General features: G+C 41.5%; 3 protein-coding genes across 5 annotated transcripts in view; 1 reads left to right on the forward strand and 2 right to left on the reverse strand.

The window, feature by feature from the left end:
* Nucleotides 1-150: 150 nt before the first annotated feature.
* Nucleotides 151-9969, reverse strand: ppp1r10 (protein phosphatase 1, regulatory subunit 10). The gene is made up of 19 exons (XM_005750673.2): nt 9837-9969; nt 9383-9664; nt 6155-6264; nt 5967-6053; nt 5386-5521; nt 5257-5308; nt 5081-5170; nt 4876-5001; nt 4423-4531; nt 4184-4287; nt 3961-4088; nt 3503-3659; nt 3236-3379; nt 2881-3127; nt 2447-2522; nt 2134-2340; nt 1868-1997; nt 1395-1757; nt 151-1205 (listed from the first exon to the last, which is right to left on the reverse strand). The coding sequence occupies exons 3-19, from the start codon at nt 6259-6261 to the stop codon at nt 1045-1047; spliced, it is 2424 nt and encodes an 807-aa protein (XP_005750730.1). The 5' UTR covers nt 6262-6264; nt 9383-9664; nt 9837-9969; the 3' UTR covers nt 151-1044.
* A 247-nt stretch (nt 9970-10216) lies between these two features.
* mrps18b (mitochondrial ribosomal protein S18B) lies at nt 10217-13073 on the forward strand. 2 transcript variants are annotated; one of them, XM_005750677.1, is made up of 7 exons: nt 10217-10477; nt 10956-11124; nt 11207-11304; nt 11396-11464; nt 11985-12051; nt 12137-12196; nt 12770-13073. In XM_005750677.1, exons 1-7 carry the CDS (start codon nt 10397-10399, stop codon nt 12964-12966), a joined length of 741 nt encoding a protein of 246 aa, XP_005750734.1. In that variant the 5' UTR covers nt 10217-10396; the 3' UTR covers nt 12967-13073. The 2 variants fall into 2 exon arrangements, with proteins under 2 accessions (XP_005750734.1, XP_005750733.1); XM_005750676.1 differs by lacking the exon at nt 10217-10477 and adding an exon at nt 10500-10651.
* The window catches only part of abcf1 (ATP-binding cassette, sub-family F (GCN20), member 1), a 22360-nt gene continuing 18338 nt past the window's right edge, over nt 13069-17090 (reverse strand). For both annotated transcript variants that reach the window (XM_005750675.2, XM_005750674.2), the window contains 7 exons: nt 16206-16280; nt 15778-15848; nt 15661-15693; nt 14285-14453; nt 14129-14193; nt 13974-14046; nt 13069-13422 (listed from right to left, as the gene is read on the reverse strand). In XM_005750675.2, coding sequence (XP_005750732.1) covers nt 13256-13422; nt 13974-14046; nt 14129-14193; nt 14285-14453; nt 15661-15693; nt 15778-15848; nt 16206-16280 — 653 coding nt within the window. In that variant the 3' untranslated portion in view covers nt 13069-13255. The remainder of the gene's footprint in view (nt 13423-13973; nt 14047-14128; nt 14194-14284; nt 14454-15660; nt 15694-15777; nt 15849-16205; nt 16281-17090) is intronic.

Below are 17090 nucleotides of genomic sequence, written 5' to 3' on the forward strand. Positions count from 1 at the left end.
TTAATACAATGTGTACAAAAGAATTCAACTGAAAATGAATGTGTATGAATTTATTCATACAGTTCATACCTTCACGAAAAAAAAATGACAACAAAACCAAAAAAAATCCTGAAGCACACTGTCAAATTTATATAAAAAAAAATGTAGAGGGTGAAAAGTTAAAAAACAAAAACAAACAAAAAAACCTCTTACAGTCCCACAAGAGACACAGATGACTGTTTTCACAGAAAACACATAATATAGGCGACCCACAGAGGGACTCATCGTTCCCATCTTTAACACTGACAACACAAACCCCTCCTGGATTTAGACGAGTACAGAGGTGACAGGCAGCGGCTCTTCTGACAATAGCATAGCATGTTGTGATTGCCCCACCACGAGCTTACATATGACACACTGCTCTCGGAGAAAAGCAAAGCAAAGGATCTACTCAGATCAGCAGAGTTCATAGCAGCAGTTTTCTCAGGGGTAGGCAAACTCAGGCGGTTTAAGTGTTATGTTTCTTTACAGGCCCAGTTTTCAAAAATCATAGATGAAGTTCAGCTGGTTTTTCTAAAGTTTTGTCTCATGCAGGAAGAGAAAACATTTCCAATTCTTCTGTACAAATCTTACTGATGGTGCAACAAAACTAGAGAGCAACACTATAAGGAGGAAACGAAGTGGTGTGCCGAGTTGGACGTTTTCATTTGGCCAACTCTGTTAATGATTTGGAAAGTGACAAAGCAGACAGGCACCAAGCTGCAGCAATTCAGACGTAGTGGGGACACATGGTAGCCCAATCTCACTGTTAAAAATGAACACGATAAAAACAAAGTCACATCAGTGATCATCTCACAGCCTTCCAGTCATTCATTTACAATCTCTTGTCTTCTCTCTTCTTGTTCTGTCACAGACTCTTCAGTTACCAGCAGCAAGCTTACTGTTCAGGACAGATCATCCTGGTCTTTCCATAATTGTCTAAAGACAGACGTCTGCATTAATTGGATCGCCGTTAACGGCTACTCTAGTGTCTTTCAGTTATTCCCGGGCTGATGGCAACATCAGCTAGTGGCCATGCTGTGGGTGCTGATTATGTTGGTTGTTAGCGGGGTATTTGGGGGGCAGTGGTGGTCCATTAACACCAGGGTGGTAGAAAGCACAGCTGCCCTCATACCTGCAGCTTCCTTTCATCATGAAGTGACGACAAACAGGCCTCTTGGACATGTCTGCCAGGAGAAAACAGCATTATAGATTTAAGGGTGAAGTATGTGAAACAAAGAAGGTGAGAGCAGCAAATTGGTTACTACTATATGACACTTGTATTCAGTACATTTGAGTGAAACATACTCTAAATGCTTCTGCACAGTCTGCAAACTTTGCAAAAACATTTAAAATAAGACTTGAAAATAAGGTACCATTCATATTGTTGTGTCCTCCTCCTCTGGGACCTCCTCGCCCTCTGCCTCTAAATCCTGGGTCTCCTCCTCCCCGACCACGGCCTCCTCGGTGAAAGTGCCCCCCTCTGTGGGGCCCTCCTCTCATCGAGTCATCTCCCCAGTAGTTGCCGTCTCCTCTCCCCTGACCTGGCGGTGGTCCCATCATGCGTGGGCCTCCACCGCCACTGAAAGGTGGTCCGTGGTTGTGAGGGGGCGGGGGGTGGTTAAACCGAGGACCACCGGGTGAACTGTTGGGCGGGTAGCCACCATTCATGGGCATCTGCATGTGCATGGTGTTCATGCTGTTCATGCCTGGACCATGTCCCAGCAGACCCTGGTTGACTGCAGAGGAAGAAAAAGAAGAAGTAAGAAACAGACGACCCTACGGTAAAATATTTAATATAACAATTTAATTTAACAGTTAAAGATGAAAATGAATCCAGTTAATTCACCTGGTGGAGGTCCACTCTGGTTCTGGTTCTGATTCTGAGTCTGCTGGAGGGAGCCCAGCAGCTGTTTAATTTTATCTGAGAAGTCTGGTTGCTTTATCAACTCTTCAGTAGACTGGTTACCAGAGGGCCCCTGATGATAGACAGTTGTCATTAGTTACACTGGCCAGTAACAACAAAAAGAAAACTTAAACCAAGTGCAGAGATATTTTACAAAAACTTCCATAATTAGAAAAGATGCTACTTTGTGATGATTGTCCTGTATTTACCATTATGGATGTCAGCAGCTCCTGTATATTGACAGAGGGAGGCACAGTGCTGCTGACAATGTTGGAGGCTGGTGGGCTGCGGGAACTGTTGTTCAGGTTACCAATGAGATTGGCCAAGACAGGCGGCAGCTTGGCGCTCTCGCCAGAGCCTGGTTGTGACGTCGTGTCCATAGGTTCTACGTAGCCGTCATCCTGCATTGACGAGTCCTGGATTGGAAATCAGACAGAGCTTAGTAGGCTGGTGGTACACATGTAGAATATGTAAATGACAAGAAATAGAATTGTAGAGCGTGTGTGTGTTTAGTGAGCCAACCTCATCGAGTGGGATGAGACGGGGGGGCATGGGTTCATACGGCTCTGGATCTGGTTCGTGTGGACTGTCAGGCACACTGATGATGAGAAAGGAAAGAAAACTGTAAACACCAAATTCTGGTTTTAATAACAGGACAATTTAACTTTTTGGTATGAACATGGTAAGACTCGTTCCTTAGAGTGGCCTAAAGTGGCTTTTCCTCATTTTCTCTCAGACCACAACAATGGCGGATGCCCATACCAAGCAAGACCAAAGCTACTAATATGAAGAAATGTATGTAAATGATGCTTGAAATTGTAATCTCAGGCACACAACTGAGGGCGTAGCAGCACACATACTGTTGAAATGTCTTCTTCTACATTTTGGCATCTGTAATGCACAGCTTGATCCTGGAAAAATGCACTTACTAACCACCACGGATACATATGCCCTACCTCTCTTTGCTGAGAAAGATCTCTTGCAGGATGCCCATTTCACGGTCTCGTTGGGTGAGTTTCTCTGTGCTGTTTGCACCTGAAGTAACAAGACTGCCAGCCAGTGTCAGGGGTCTTGGGGGTGTCCAGGGGACTCTTTCTTCCATGGTATCATGGGAAAGCCGACGAGCCATTTCAAATGTCTGCCGGTCCATCATTAGCTCTCGTTTTGCCGCCTCACCGAAGTCCTTAATTTTGTTGACATTGACTGTGAATTAAGTATAATAGCATTAATAGTTGTTGTTTTTTGATGATTTACAGACCAACTGTAAAAAGTCAACTCAAACACTTTGGTATTTGAACCCTCCAGCTTTACCTCTTTCTGTCTCGTCCAGATCAAAGTAAAAATAGTGTTTGAGCTGCTCCTCTTCAGCCCAGTGAACCGTCTTCTTCTTCTTGCCTTTCTTGGTCAAGCTTTCTTCTTCTCCACGTGGCTCTGCCAGTGCATTTGGTTTCTCGCCTGTAAACAAGACCCAACAAGGAAAACATTTTATGCTCGTTTCCAACAAAACAAGAAAACACCCTGGAGGCAACATGTGCTCATTACAAATCATCATCCTCATCATCATCTTCAAGAACTAACCATTGTCAGAGGGCTCTGGGTCCTCAGAGGGAACAGGGGTCCCAGGCTGCTCAGGTTCCTGGTTTTCATCTGCAGGAGTGCTGGAAGCAGCACTTTCTGGAGATGCTGGTTTTGTAGAAGATGCAGAATATACAGGTTTGCTGTCGAATGGGCTTGCCTAAAGGAGACAAGGCAACAGTGGTGAGTATCTGGTGAGAAAAACCAACGATTCTGTGCAGTTTCTGTGTCTCACACAACAACAGACTAAAGAATTCTATACAAATTAACAGAAATACAGCAAAACAATGTCTATAATTTTCTGTCAAGCAAAAAGATTAATTCTGTGGATATTTACATAAAACATAACAATAATTTTAAAAATGACAAAATGACTAAATTAATTAAGAACAACAACAACAACAAGGAAACAAAATCTTAAATAAAATCTGAGGTCAGACTGTCCTGAGATCCATCACTACCTTGTTAGTTGTGGGGGAGACCACCTTGGTACTAGCTGTAGCGTTAGCACTGGGCTTCTTTTTCTTGATCTTGATCCCGGGAACTGGGGCAGAGTTCAGAGCATCTAGGAAGCCGGTGCACTCCATTGCTGCAGGAAGAAAAGAAAACAAGATTACTGATACGTCACCATCATGTCCTTGTATTTAAGAGCAAAAGTTCTTCGGTGGGTATGTGTGAACTCACGTTGTGCGGGAATGATTTTGACTTTGATCTCCTTGGCGGAATTGGAGGGTGTATTTAGAGGTTTATACTTTTTCTCCTGAGGTGGAGCATCTCCTGAGCCAGAGCTGTAGATGAAAAAAATGAACACAAGAAGAAAAATGTCAGTACTGCAGTGTTAGTACCACCTGAGGGCACCAGTGAGAAAGCTACAAGACTATGATGCTTTGCTCACAGAACAGGCTGTTGTGGAGGTGCAATACCTGTGTCGTTTGAGGACTGGAGGCTTGATGTTGTACTTGCTACCCAGCTGTGGGGCAGCTGGCGTCTTCTTAGGAGGGGCTGGGTTGGGAGGGTCTCCGATTTCCAGTCCTAAGTAACATAAAACACTGATGCTCACAAAGAACTTAAACAATTCCATTTTATTTATTTACTACAACTTCAGAACAACAGTCCCCTTAAGGTGCTTTATATATTTTAAGGAAACCCAGTTTTAGAAAGAACCCCAACAATAACACAGACATTTATGAGCAATCATTTGGCAACGGTGGTAAGAATAAACTCCCTTTTAACAGGAAGTTTCCCTTAGGCGAGCCAGGCTCAAGGAGGGGCAAAGTTGGTGAGGGAAACGACAAAAGCAGAGGGAGGCAAAGAAAGACGAAGAGACAGACAAGACACACTATTGGAGAAAGAGCCAAACAGCTCTCCACCTTTACCTATGGAGCGAATCTTAGTGTGGCTGGGTGCATGAGCTTTGGGTTTGTCCTTCTTCTCCTCATCTCCACCTTTTTCCTTCAAGTCACGCACAGGCACCTTAGTCTCCTCTTTCTTCTTTTTCTTATCTATAAAAGACATATAGAAAGTCTTTAAATCTGATGCCTACAGGATACTTTGATGCCAAAAAGAAAAGTAGATCTGTACCTGCAGGAGAGGTGGCACTGCCTGAGACACTTTGGGAGCGGATTGTAGCCATCCAGCCATCCACAAGCACAGCAGCCAATTTCCTCAATTCTACAAACAAAAGACAACACAATAAATTGAAAATGCACTGCTGCCTATATTTAAGAGGTTTCATTTCTAATGTAAAACTAACTCACCCTCAGTCTCCGCACTCTTGCTCAGCTGCTTCACCAACTTGGCAGTATTGTTCTGGGACAGATTAAAAGCAGGTTAGATGTTATTGTTTCTCTATAGATTACAACTATAAACACAACAATAAAAAATACCTGTTTTAGGTGATCGACTTTAAGGGGCAACTTCTGCAGTGTTAGCAGGATAAGTTGAAGTAGAGGAGAGTTGTTGGTGGTTTTGGAGTAGGTGAGCCAGGCATTAAGCAGCTTGTAGCCACCAACTCTGATAAACCTAAGTGAAAGAGCGAACAACAAATTATAGAGAAGGCATGCAAGGATAGACAGAAATTGAATAACCAGCAGGTTTTGCCACAACACTATTTTACTGGGACAAATAATTAAAAACAACAGTTGGGTAAATTACACAAACACACAATTGTTCTATAAACCTCCCACCCCAATTTTAAACCTACACTCTACTAAAAACAACTTCACACAGCTCTATTCATGCTACACACAGGGATGTGTATGCTGACACAGTACATATGCAAACATCGACAGCGTGGTGGCGCCTCGGGGCAGGGTGCTTGGATGTGTTTGGATGAAAAATATAAGAAGTCAAAAAAAAAAAAAGTGTGACTTGAACTGAAAGTTAACAGCTGTCATGCTTTTATCAAGTCCAGTGAATGAGAGTAACAGAATAGAAACGTGACCACAGGATGTGATTTCCAGCATACCTGTTAAGAACATCGTGGGATTTCGTCTGCAGCAGGATGTTCAGGTACATACATCTACTGACCATCTTAGTTGAAGCTTTCATCAGGCTGCATTGGGAAAAGGTGTTTAGAAATCATTGAGTTAAAGCCCTGAACTAAAGGTGTTGTTCACAGTGAGTGCATATTCACATTTCAATTCAGTTCTTTACCTAAACACTTTTGGGACTCCTTCCAGACTGCGGAGCTCTCCATCCTTGCCCAGCAGAGCCTCCACACCTTTCAAAATCTCTCTTGGGTCTACTGGTCGCCCTGCCATACCCTAAAACACAATACTATATTAAATACACTCATCTACATCACACAGCTGTATTACATTTGTGTTATATGGAGATGTTTTGTCTGTCGTAATAAGTATCACATCAAGTGTGGGCTATTTGTCTGCCAGATAGAAAAACAGGGCACCGTCCAACAGAATTCCAACCAGACTGTCTTTTAGACTTTTGACTAAGACTACAAGCACCCACCCCCCCACACACGCGCTTCTCAGGGACACACATTGACAACTGTATTAATCAGATCCCTTAAAATGTGTCAGAACAACAAAGTTACAGCAGAGTCAGCCAACAACCACTAACACATTCAGATTCCAGATTCAGATTTGAAACCGGTCCTACAGCAGCTCAGAGGATGACAGCACCAACCTGTTCAAGGACATTCCACCAAGAACACACGTGCCACCATACGCCAACAAGGCCCTATTATATCCACTGTACTGCACCAAAGGAGGCCTCTATGACCAACTATCTAAGAAATCATTTAAATGTGTGTATATGCGTGTGTGTGTATGTAGAAACACAATCTGAAACACAAATCACCAAGTACAGACAGTCAGTAGCATTTTCTTGCAGCCATATAGCCATAAAGGTTATATGTGCTGTGCTGTCTTGTACTTGAGGTGTTTGGAGTACCAGCTGCAGTAAAGTAGTGACCAGGCCGGGTCACTGCTACTTGCTCTTCAGTACCACAGGGGGTCTGCTCTCTGGGACTTTCACTTGCAGGACAGCACATTGCAATAATACTTTCATTTTGTGTGCGAGGAAACCCTGTTTATTCCATTTCAAGCTACAATTAAAGAAGCAGGAGCAACGCAGACAACTATGCACATTTATAAAGTTCATGTACAAAGCTTCACACCTGCCATTAATCGTTTTTATTTATTTCAATATTTCACTATTAAAATAAAAAAGAATATTGAAGATCTATTTACCTTGGATTTCATATGCTTATTTCATCAGACATTTCCACTTATGTATCACAGCTATATAAAATAGTTCAAAATATCCAAAGAGAATACTTTTAAGTAATGCTGAATATGACTTATCAGTGTTTGTTTTTAATAACATACATCTATCACAGTCATATTCATTTGTGCAAAAAATATAACTTTGTAAGAAAAAGAGAAAACAAACAAATACTTTATACAAACAAAATCTACTGTCATTAATTAATTATGACATCTAATGAAAAGGTGAATGGTACAAAGATTATATGCAACGAAAAAATAAAATATGATTAAAAAGAACTGTATGAAGAATGAAATGCTTGGAAACTGTGACATTAGTTTGTTAATCTTCACCTGTGGTCATGTGATCATAGTGTCAGTTTCTCTGTACTGGATTATTCTGTTTTAATGAGATAACTGACAGTTATCCCAGCCAGGAGGCACAAGTCTAGCCACTTACTGCCACCTATAGGTTAGTTTTTGAACATTGGCACTGCACTCTCTGTAGTAACAACACATTTTAAATGGAAACACCTGTTAAACATCACATGAAGCTGTCACAAATTAAAGTGACTGTAAAGTTTAAAGGTGTTGGGTGTTTACTTACTTTTCATCTTTGAAAAGTGCAATATGAGCCAAACACAAACAGTGAACACTCAAGCACATTTGAATGCTCCAGTGTTTTAGATTATTATTGTGTTAATCGGAATAACCCTCAAATGATTCATAATATAACTGCTCGAACTGACCTTTATAATAAGCATGCACTTTATTTTCTTTCAATGCATTTCGTAATGAAACATTTTGCCAATTTATGGAAATGTCATGATGTGAGGAATCAGTTAGGTCTTACCCGCGTAACTGTTGTAGTAGAAGTTTTATATAGTCTCAGACCTCCACAACACTGCAAATAACTCAAATCCTGTAAATGTCACAATTGTTACACATATACACACAATCAGTGGTTATACATGACCCTGGTTGCTGGTTCAGGAGGAGAAGCAGTTTTGCATAGACATACTGTGGTGTTACTACACATCACCAATACCTTATGTAAAACAAATGTATGGCTTTCTATGCTTGGAACAAATATATCGTCACTGTATCGTTCATGGTTACTCAACAGACGGCAAATTGAATATATTCAATCAAGAAGCCTCAGAAGAAATCGAGCAACAGTGTAAAACGCCCTCTGTTATATAAGGGCAACTGAAGCAGCCTATAAAAGGCTGCTTCTTAACCTGAAATCTGTCACAGCAGAGGGCAGGCCTGCTCCTGCTCTCAGCTGCTTGACGAAGGGGAGGGAGGAGGAGGCTGCCTGCTAATCAGAGCACTCCCTCTGTTAACCACTTCGGCGACAACCCAGCTCCTTCACAAACAATCGCTGTCACAGCGGAGACAGTACTGATGGAATAACACAGCGAGCACCATATGCGTATCAAAGTCAGACAATGCGATGGCGTATGAGTCTATACTTGATCTGCACAGCCGTTTGCCAAATACTCCAAATGTAGTTCCGAGGAAAACACGGCTAGCCCTCGGAGCTGTCCCGAGGACAAAAAGCAAATCGCAACTAGTCCACCATATTTGTCAATCCTGTTTGTTCGCCGGTCATCTTGCAATCTTTATCCTCAGATTGCCGAGTACCTGGTTTAGGCTTTTCGTGAACTCCCTGTGCTATAATTATCGTCATTTAAACACACACGCATACACACACACATACAGTGCTTCACAAAATGTCCACAATCCTCAAACTAACGCAATCTTTATGTATAGATTGCGGTGGGTGTTCGTTCCGTGGATCAGCCCCTACAAAACAAAATCTGGCAGGCAAAAAGTCCGGCTTCATGATCTGGAAAGTTCCCTTCTGTGCCTACGGCAATCTTTATGAACAGATTGCTTATGGTTATTTTACGAATTTTCCAGTTATATCTTTATTTGTATAATTACTCAATTCCGTCTCACACACGAAGAAACGGAGCATTTTGCTTCCGTCCACGTTCCTGTGTGAGCTCATACTACAAGTCTATGCTCAAATTATTTGCTAAGAACCAAGCTAACATACGGTGCCTGCTAGCCAGCTACCGCTAGGTAGCCTATTGTCTACGACTAATTTCATTTGAGGAATTTCAATTCAACTTCAAAATCAACTTACTATTGATAATATAGATCCTCAGCGTCTCGGGAATATTATAGTGTGCTTTTAAGGCACTTATAGATCCTATTTAAATAATTTTATGTCTTCAACCTTCATGGTTTTAATTTCAACTGAAAAACTTCTTGTGGGTGGGGCTGTGATAGCTAAATGCTAGCCTTTCCTTCAGGAACAAACTGGAGGCAAAAATAGTAATCAAATGTCCATTACTTGAAGAAAAAACATGAATTTGAGTTGTTCAAAGTCCTCGACGGCTCAGTCTTCGGGAAAGCAAATTCATACCTGAAAAACACACAGAAAGCGCACATTTAATTTCATTTGTTTACAAAATTCCCATCCATCATCAACATCAACGTCCTTGAATGTTTTGTTTTATACACTCAGCAGTAATTTCGCATTAAGAGCTGAACAATGCGTCGAAAATAAGCCCCTCTGTTTTTCTGACTTGACTTACCTTTGACCAAATCCAGGAATAAGCGCGTGTAGGAGGGATTTACCTTTTATACTACGTGACGTTTTTAACGTCACCGGAAACGTTTTTTTTACGTTTTCGTTGAAACAAAATGGAGGATAACGGTCGTTCTTTGCCAATCAAGGACAATATGGCGCATCTCACATTGTTGGAAATCTAATTTTGAATTACTCCTCGTAATCGCCATTAATGCGTTAAATTTTTGTATAATTCGAATCAGACAAAACTACATCAACATATTTTATCGACAAACCCCAGTTTTACTGATTCTTTGATATATAAATTTAGTAAACAATATTCCTTCAAAATGGCGACTAGTCTTTTTGTTTGTCACGTGCTATAATGTCACATGTTTGTGCTAACGGGAACGCCTCATTTTTAAAATAATCGTCTTTATTCAACTAATTGAAATGAAAATGGCAGGATTGAGTTTTGCATCAACTAAGATTGATTTATTACCGAAATGATTTAGATTTAGATTATATACTTGAGAAGCAACTTAACCTTTCACCTTTTACCTCTAACCCGGGTAGGATCTGAAAATGGCTACCTCCATGAAGTACATCGCGACGTTTTTATGTCGTGTGTCGCCTTTAATTTCGTATTCAGTTCGTCAGTATCAGGTATTATATTTCATTAAAACGATGTGACGTGCTGACTAACACATTACATGTATGGTCGAATATTAAGTGCGGGGAAAACGCTGGATGCTGCCTTGTTGTGTTGTACCGCTTTTGTTAGTGCTGTGGTTTCTCTACCACATAGACATTGGTCCTACGGATATCAGATATCTGTTTGTAAGTGAGGCATAATAATTAAATGAAAACACTAATTGATATGTTTTTCATCACGATGGTGGTTTAGCTGGTCTTTAGTTGGTGTGTGCTCCAGTATAGATCTATATCACGCTGCTCCTGCCTGGGGGTGGAGGGGTTTACAGCTTAGTGACACTTCATTTGATTGAACTGCGGTTGATATACAAGTTATTTAGAATTAGACTCTAAACAGTTTTTCAAAGTTCTCAGATGACTTTAGGCTACATTTATGAAAAGGACGTTTTGATGTTTTATGGTGTGATGAGGTCATTTCTTGTGCTTTCAGTCCCGTCTACAGAGGCTACCTGCAAGGACATGTCTTTCTTTGTCTCCATTTATACATCCCAGACACTCGTACTGCAAAGCAGCATCGCTTCAGGACGAGGCTGTTGCTCAGGCTACTGAGGCTTTAGCCCGCTACAAGGACAGGCCCTGGGATTACCTGGAGAGTGAAGGTAAGTGTCCGTAGGTACCTCGACAGACGTGTTGCCTTCTGTCCACATTTTGTGATCTCATTGCTTTTCCTTACCCTGACAGAGTATATTGAAAGGTATGGAAGCAGTCCAGTGTGGGCTGACTACAGGAGGAACCACAAAGGAGGCATCCCCCCTCAGAAGACTCGCAAGACTTGCATTGTAATATTTCAGTTGTTTGTTGTTGTTGTTTTTTAACCACAGATCACTTATGTTAAGATTGTCAAAATAATCAGGGCACTTCTGTCTCTAGAGAGGTGACAAGATATGTGGAAACCCCTGCCCAATTTGTCGTGATCCAAACATCATCATTCACCATCAGGTGGGTTACTATGTTGGTCTCACACACACCAACTAAGGACTTGGAGAATATTGAAGTTTTCTGTATTGAGCTTTTGGGCCAGATTAAATTTTTTTAAATAAATAATATTGTTCTTATGATGTGAAGTTTTTATCTTGGCGCGTATCAGCGACAGGCCAGTATCAGCTGTAGTTTTCTTATACATCACGTGGTTGGCAAAAATAAATTGCATGTCTGATTTGTCTGCAGATCAGTACTTTCATTTTTTTGACACTAATGAAAAGAACAAAGCAGAATGAGAACATCTTGTCAGCTACTTCTCTCAGTAATGAATGATCAGAGCGTCTTTATGACAGTTTGGTCATAACCCTGCACAGCAGCAGCCTGCTGGAGGTCATTTTGTAGGGCAGTGGTCCTCCTCATACAAAGGAGTAGATACTGGCCCTGTGGCTGCGCTGTTACTCTGCTATGGTCCTCTCCAGCTCTTCATGTGTAAAAAGTCTATCATTTGTTGGTAAGCTGCAATTTATTTTTCTTGCAGAATGTCAAGTTGTTGCAGCAATTCATTAGTCCCCACACTGGAATGGTGTTGGATTCCACTCGAACTGGTAAGTTCTAATACCACCAATGTTAGGAAGTGTATTAATGCAGCAGGATGTTCCACTCATGTTCTGATGGTTCTGCCGCCTTCAGGTGTGTGTATGAAACAGCAGAAGAAGCTAAATGAGGCAGTTGACACAGCACAAGATCACGGTAGGTGAATCGTGATAGCCTTAGCTGCCACTCATCTCCGCCAGAGCACTTTATAGTGCATTTATAGCACCTTTTAAAATAAGCACACCTTCTTGCACTAATCTTTTCTAGTGCAACAACTACCATCTTCTGTGCAACCCATTTAATTTGTCTAACGTCCAGCTTAGCTACATGCTAGGTAACTGGATCAGTCTTAAAGTATAGTTTCAGGCTACAAGTTAAGAACTATGACCTCAAATGTAGTTTTATTTGCTGTTAGAAATAAAATGAAATGACACGAGTGGTAAGTTGTGTCAAGAGTTGGGTGTTCGTCTTGTAATCGGAAGGTTGCCGGTTCGAGCCCCGGCTCAGACAGTCTCGGTCGTTGTGTCCTTGGGCAAGACACTTCACCCGTTGCCTACTGGTGGTGGCGCCAGTGTCTGTCAGTGCGCCCCAGGGTGGCTGTGGCTACAATGTAGCTGCCATCACCAGTGTGTGATTGTGTATAGTGCTTTACAAACACAGACCATTTAAGTTACAGCTACTGATGAGAGAACAAAGACATCATTTTAAAACAACACTCTTCTCTTCTAGGCTTGCTTCCTTTTCAGATTCCATATGTGGAATTTTCAGGGGAGGACTACTCCAATTCCCATGATGCTGTGGGCTCCACACCACCACCCTCATCCTTAACTTTAGGTGACAACTGGTATAAATGGTATGGGGAAATACTTCCTGATGAGAATGAAGTGGCTAAAGTCAAAAAGACATATAAAGCTTACTTAAAGTGAGCGAGGCGCTGATCATGCTGTTGCAAAAATGAGTTTGTTTTTAGCCCCTGTGATGTTTGTTCTGCAGGTGCACAAAGCTGTACAATAAACCACAATGAAAAATTGAATCACTTCCTGTTTTATTTAAGCAGATTATAATTCAAGACATTTTATCACCTACATATTTATAATTCAGTATCTGTGCAACTTCAACCCCATAAAGATGTTACAGTCCAGAGGAAGATCCATATTATGTGTGCTCACACACACTGGAGGGCTCAGCAGGTGTGTGCCCTGGCATCAGCTCTGATCAGGGATTGGCCTTGCTGACCACAGTCTCTCCCAAGGCTTCCAGCACCTCCCGCTTGTAGTCATCAAAGTCTCCATCAATCTGGTTGATGGTACAGTCCTCCACCACCCACAGCTGGCACTGTGTCTCTGTGATGAGCCGTGCATCGTGACTCACGATAATCACAGCTGGACGAGAAAGTCAAGATGTTAATGCTCCGATACACACTGGAGTCTAAAGATTTATTGATAAAACCAAAGCTCACTCATTCTTTTGAGTACAAATATTATATTTTAACAGCGCGTCTACATGCACCCCTAGCTGCCTACTCCACGATGCTGCAGAAGTCCCTACTTTTTCATTTACGACTTTGGTGCTGGTGAAGAAACAGTTGCAATTATTCTGAACGTCCACACGGTGACAGTGTGGGAACATAACTGTGAGTGTGATAACTTCAAATTGATATGGGTGCGTCTGCTAGGAGGCGGTCCTAATAAAGGCAGGCACAGCCATATCATTTCGAAAGGTTCTGCCCAAGCCAGGAGTAAACAGAGGGATGGAGTCATTTAAAAGTATTTAAAATAAAAATATTTCCCAAATAAATAAATTTCTTAATTGTTCCACAGTAGTGCTTTCCATCTAGCACATTACTTCAAGCATTTGAAATAGATGTGTGAATTATGTGAGCACTTAAGCAGAATAGTCATCCCTACTGAACTGACCAAGCAGCCAGTCTCACCTCCTTTGTATTCATTGATGGCCTCTGATAAAGCATCGATTGACTCAATGTCCAAATTGTTGGTAGGTTCGTCCTGTGAGACGAGAAGCGATTAATCAACAAGACAGTAGAAAGTGTTCATCACGAGGAAGAGCAAAAGACCGAACAATGCTTACCAAGATCAGTACGTCAGGCTGACGACAGGCCAGTTCAGCAAACACTACTCTGGCTTTCTGACCACCTGATGAAGACAAAATCCAGACGCTATTAGAAAATATTTCCTTCACAAGATAGTACAATAAACATTCTCGTTCACCAGTTCGTGTTTATACCAGAGAGTTTGGAGATCTGAATGGTGTGGGCGTGGCTCTCGAGGCCAAAACGTCCCAGGCACTTCCTGCCATCCTGGTAGGGAAGATTGAAGTTCCTCATCAAGTACTCTGTGGCTGTTTCCTCCATGTTAAGCTGATCTGCATACTGCTGGTTAAAGAAGCCCACTTTCTGCACACAGAAAAAACCTACATGTTAGCTGGTGAAAACAGTATTTCAGATTTCCACATCGGCTGTAGCTTCAGTGTTTCCTAGTAAAACAGAAGGCAAGTTTTGTGGTCTACAAACTGAGAGCAGCAAAGTTAACCTTGGTTTCATCTGTGCGAACAGTTTTTCTCAACTTTCCAGCCTCTTTCATGTTTTCCAGCCTCATTAGTCTGATTGTCTGGTGTCTCACAGATGGCACTGTACCACAAAGCTGATCTGAATTCCAGTGAAAAGCTACTAAAAGCACTATCGTGCAAAAGTCTTCAGCCACACCTCCTTTTTTGTCTTTTTGAAAAGCTTTTTTTTTTTTATGTTGGCTGCTTTTTCACACTCTGTGCAGAAATGGAGGAAATCTGACAAATGGAGGATAAAACAAGACCCTCATTAGAAAATGTAGCTGTCACAAAGCCATTCGTAAGGATGAGTTCTCAACCACAGAGGAAGACCAAGGTATGACAAATCCCACCAAAACTGAACTGAAAATCAGTGGGAGCTGATCTTATATAGTGATGAATCCAATTTTCGATTCAAATCATCATCGACACAGATGGACGGAGTCAGCAGAGAGGTAAATAGTGAATGTCTAGAGTCATTTGTAAAACATGGTGGCGGCTCGGTCATAATTTCAACCTGTGTCAAAACCTACAGAACACATAAGTGGGTTGACCATCGATATGTAAAACCAGAAAGGGTCTAATTGGCCACTGCTTCAGTTTTTAGCACGACAATGATCCCAAATATAATATGTCAGTGCAGTGAAGCGAAGCCAGACAGTGGAACATTATCAGTTAAACCATGTGGGATCACCTTCACAGCGAATAGAACAAAAGACAGCCAACACCCAAAGACACTTGTAGAAGAAAGATCTCAATAAACTGTTTGTACATCGACTTTTAAATATTAGGCTAAAAGCCCTGCAATATTAGAGAGAAACCCCTCTGTAAGCATCAATACAGGGAGGGAAAAACTCCAGGACCAGGCTCAGGGAGGGGCAGCCATCTGCTGTGCCTGTGTGCGGGTCAGGAAGACAGCAGAGTAAGACGGCTAACAGCCAGAGTACGGGAGAGATCGTCCAGTTACATCTGAGCTGCTGAAAGTGGGGAACTATGCATCAAAATGGTTGCAACTGTTAAAAGTAAAACCCTTAAAGCATCAGTAGGAAGTTACTCACCAGCCGATGATTCTTCCTCATCTCACCTTTAGTCTGAAAAGTGAAACATCCTGTTAAGTCAGCAGATTGTAAGTTTTTGTAAATTTGAATATTACAGCTTTACGTCTCCAGCCTTACAGGATTTAATTTGCCAGTAAGCAGTAACAGCAGGGTACTCTTTCCAACACCGTTGGGTCCAACTATACAAACTACAGCAGGAAGAGAGGAATAAAACGTGATACATTACAGCATCTCATTCACAACAACACAGTGAGCAGCGCCTCCACATTTAGTTTAGAAGATGCTGGGTACCAGGTGGTGATGTAATCCTTCCTGTATAGAAATGTGTCTCGCAAGCCTACAAGCAATAACATGGAATAAAATCTGGATAAAACAGAAAGACGCAAGACAAAATCTCAACGTCTTCGATGTCAAAGTCGTTACCCTGGAAGGAGTTTTTCAAAAGCTTTGTTTCCAGTTACCTAAAATGACATTTACGTGTAGATGAGAGGCTAAAAAGTACCCGATTACTTACTGAAAGTGTTCTTATGAAGCCGAATACTTACTCCTCGATTCCATGTCAATACCAAAGTCCACATTTCTGAACAGCAGCTTCTGACCCTCATAGCCAAAGTCGACACCTGCAGGTGGCACAAATGTTTTCATCAACAAGATGAAATGACTGTTACATTATTAAACAAGCCACAGGAAATCTTCTACATTATGGCTTTTCTGTCCTAAAGATGGCATCATTTAAAGTATTTACTGAACACACACAGACTCCACTTGTTAACTGCTTTATGTTGATATTTATACACTGTTAGGACCCACGGACAGAACCAGGATCACAGGAGGTGACCTGTCACAGGAAAGAGTAACACAGTGTTTCCATCCACTCACTACACTGGAGAAGTAAGTAGATGAAGTGTATTGTTTAGGTTTGAATTAAAAAATGAAAGAAGCACATGCTCAGTAGGGGAGGAGGGGGGGAGATGTGAATATGAATGAAGTGTGCCAGCAGGGCTGGGCAATATATCGAGTTTTTAAATATATCGATATATTTTTATACGAGATATAAGTTGTGACTAGGGTTGCAAAATTCCCGGAATTTTCAAAGATGGAATCTTTCCATGGGAATTAACGGGAATTAACGGGAATTTATGGGAATAAACGGGAATAAACGGGAATTAACGGGAATTTATGGGAATAAAGTGGGAATTTTCAAAATTGAAGGTTGGCTCTTCTTAGGGAACTTAAATATAGTTGAGGAAAGTATATTTTAGCATAATATTGACAAAAACAAACAAATGCAATTCAAATACACTTGAATATCCATGCCATTCCTTAATCACATGTACAGAGCACAAGCTTGCTGCATGGCTATTGAGACCACCTACTGGCACTGTGCATGCCTCCATCACATGTACACATGGACCACACTTTTGAGCCTG

The sequence above is a fragment of the Pundamilia nyererei genome, unplaced genomic scaffold, assembly GCF_000239375.1.
Source record: "Pundamilia nyererei isolate P.nyererei 1_Seehausen unplaced genomic scaffold, PunNye1.0 scaffold00284, whole genome shotgun sequence".
In the NCBI taxonomy this organism is placed as follows: Eukaryota; Metazoa; Chordata; class Actinopteri; order Cichliformes; family Cichlidae; genus Pundamilia; species Pundamilia nyererei.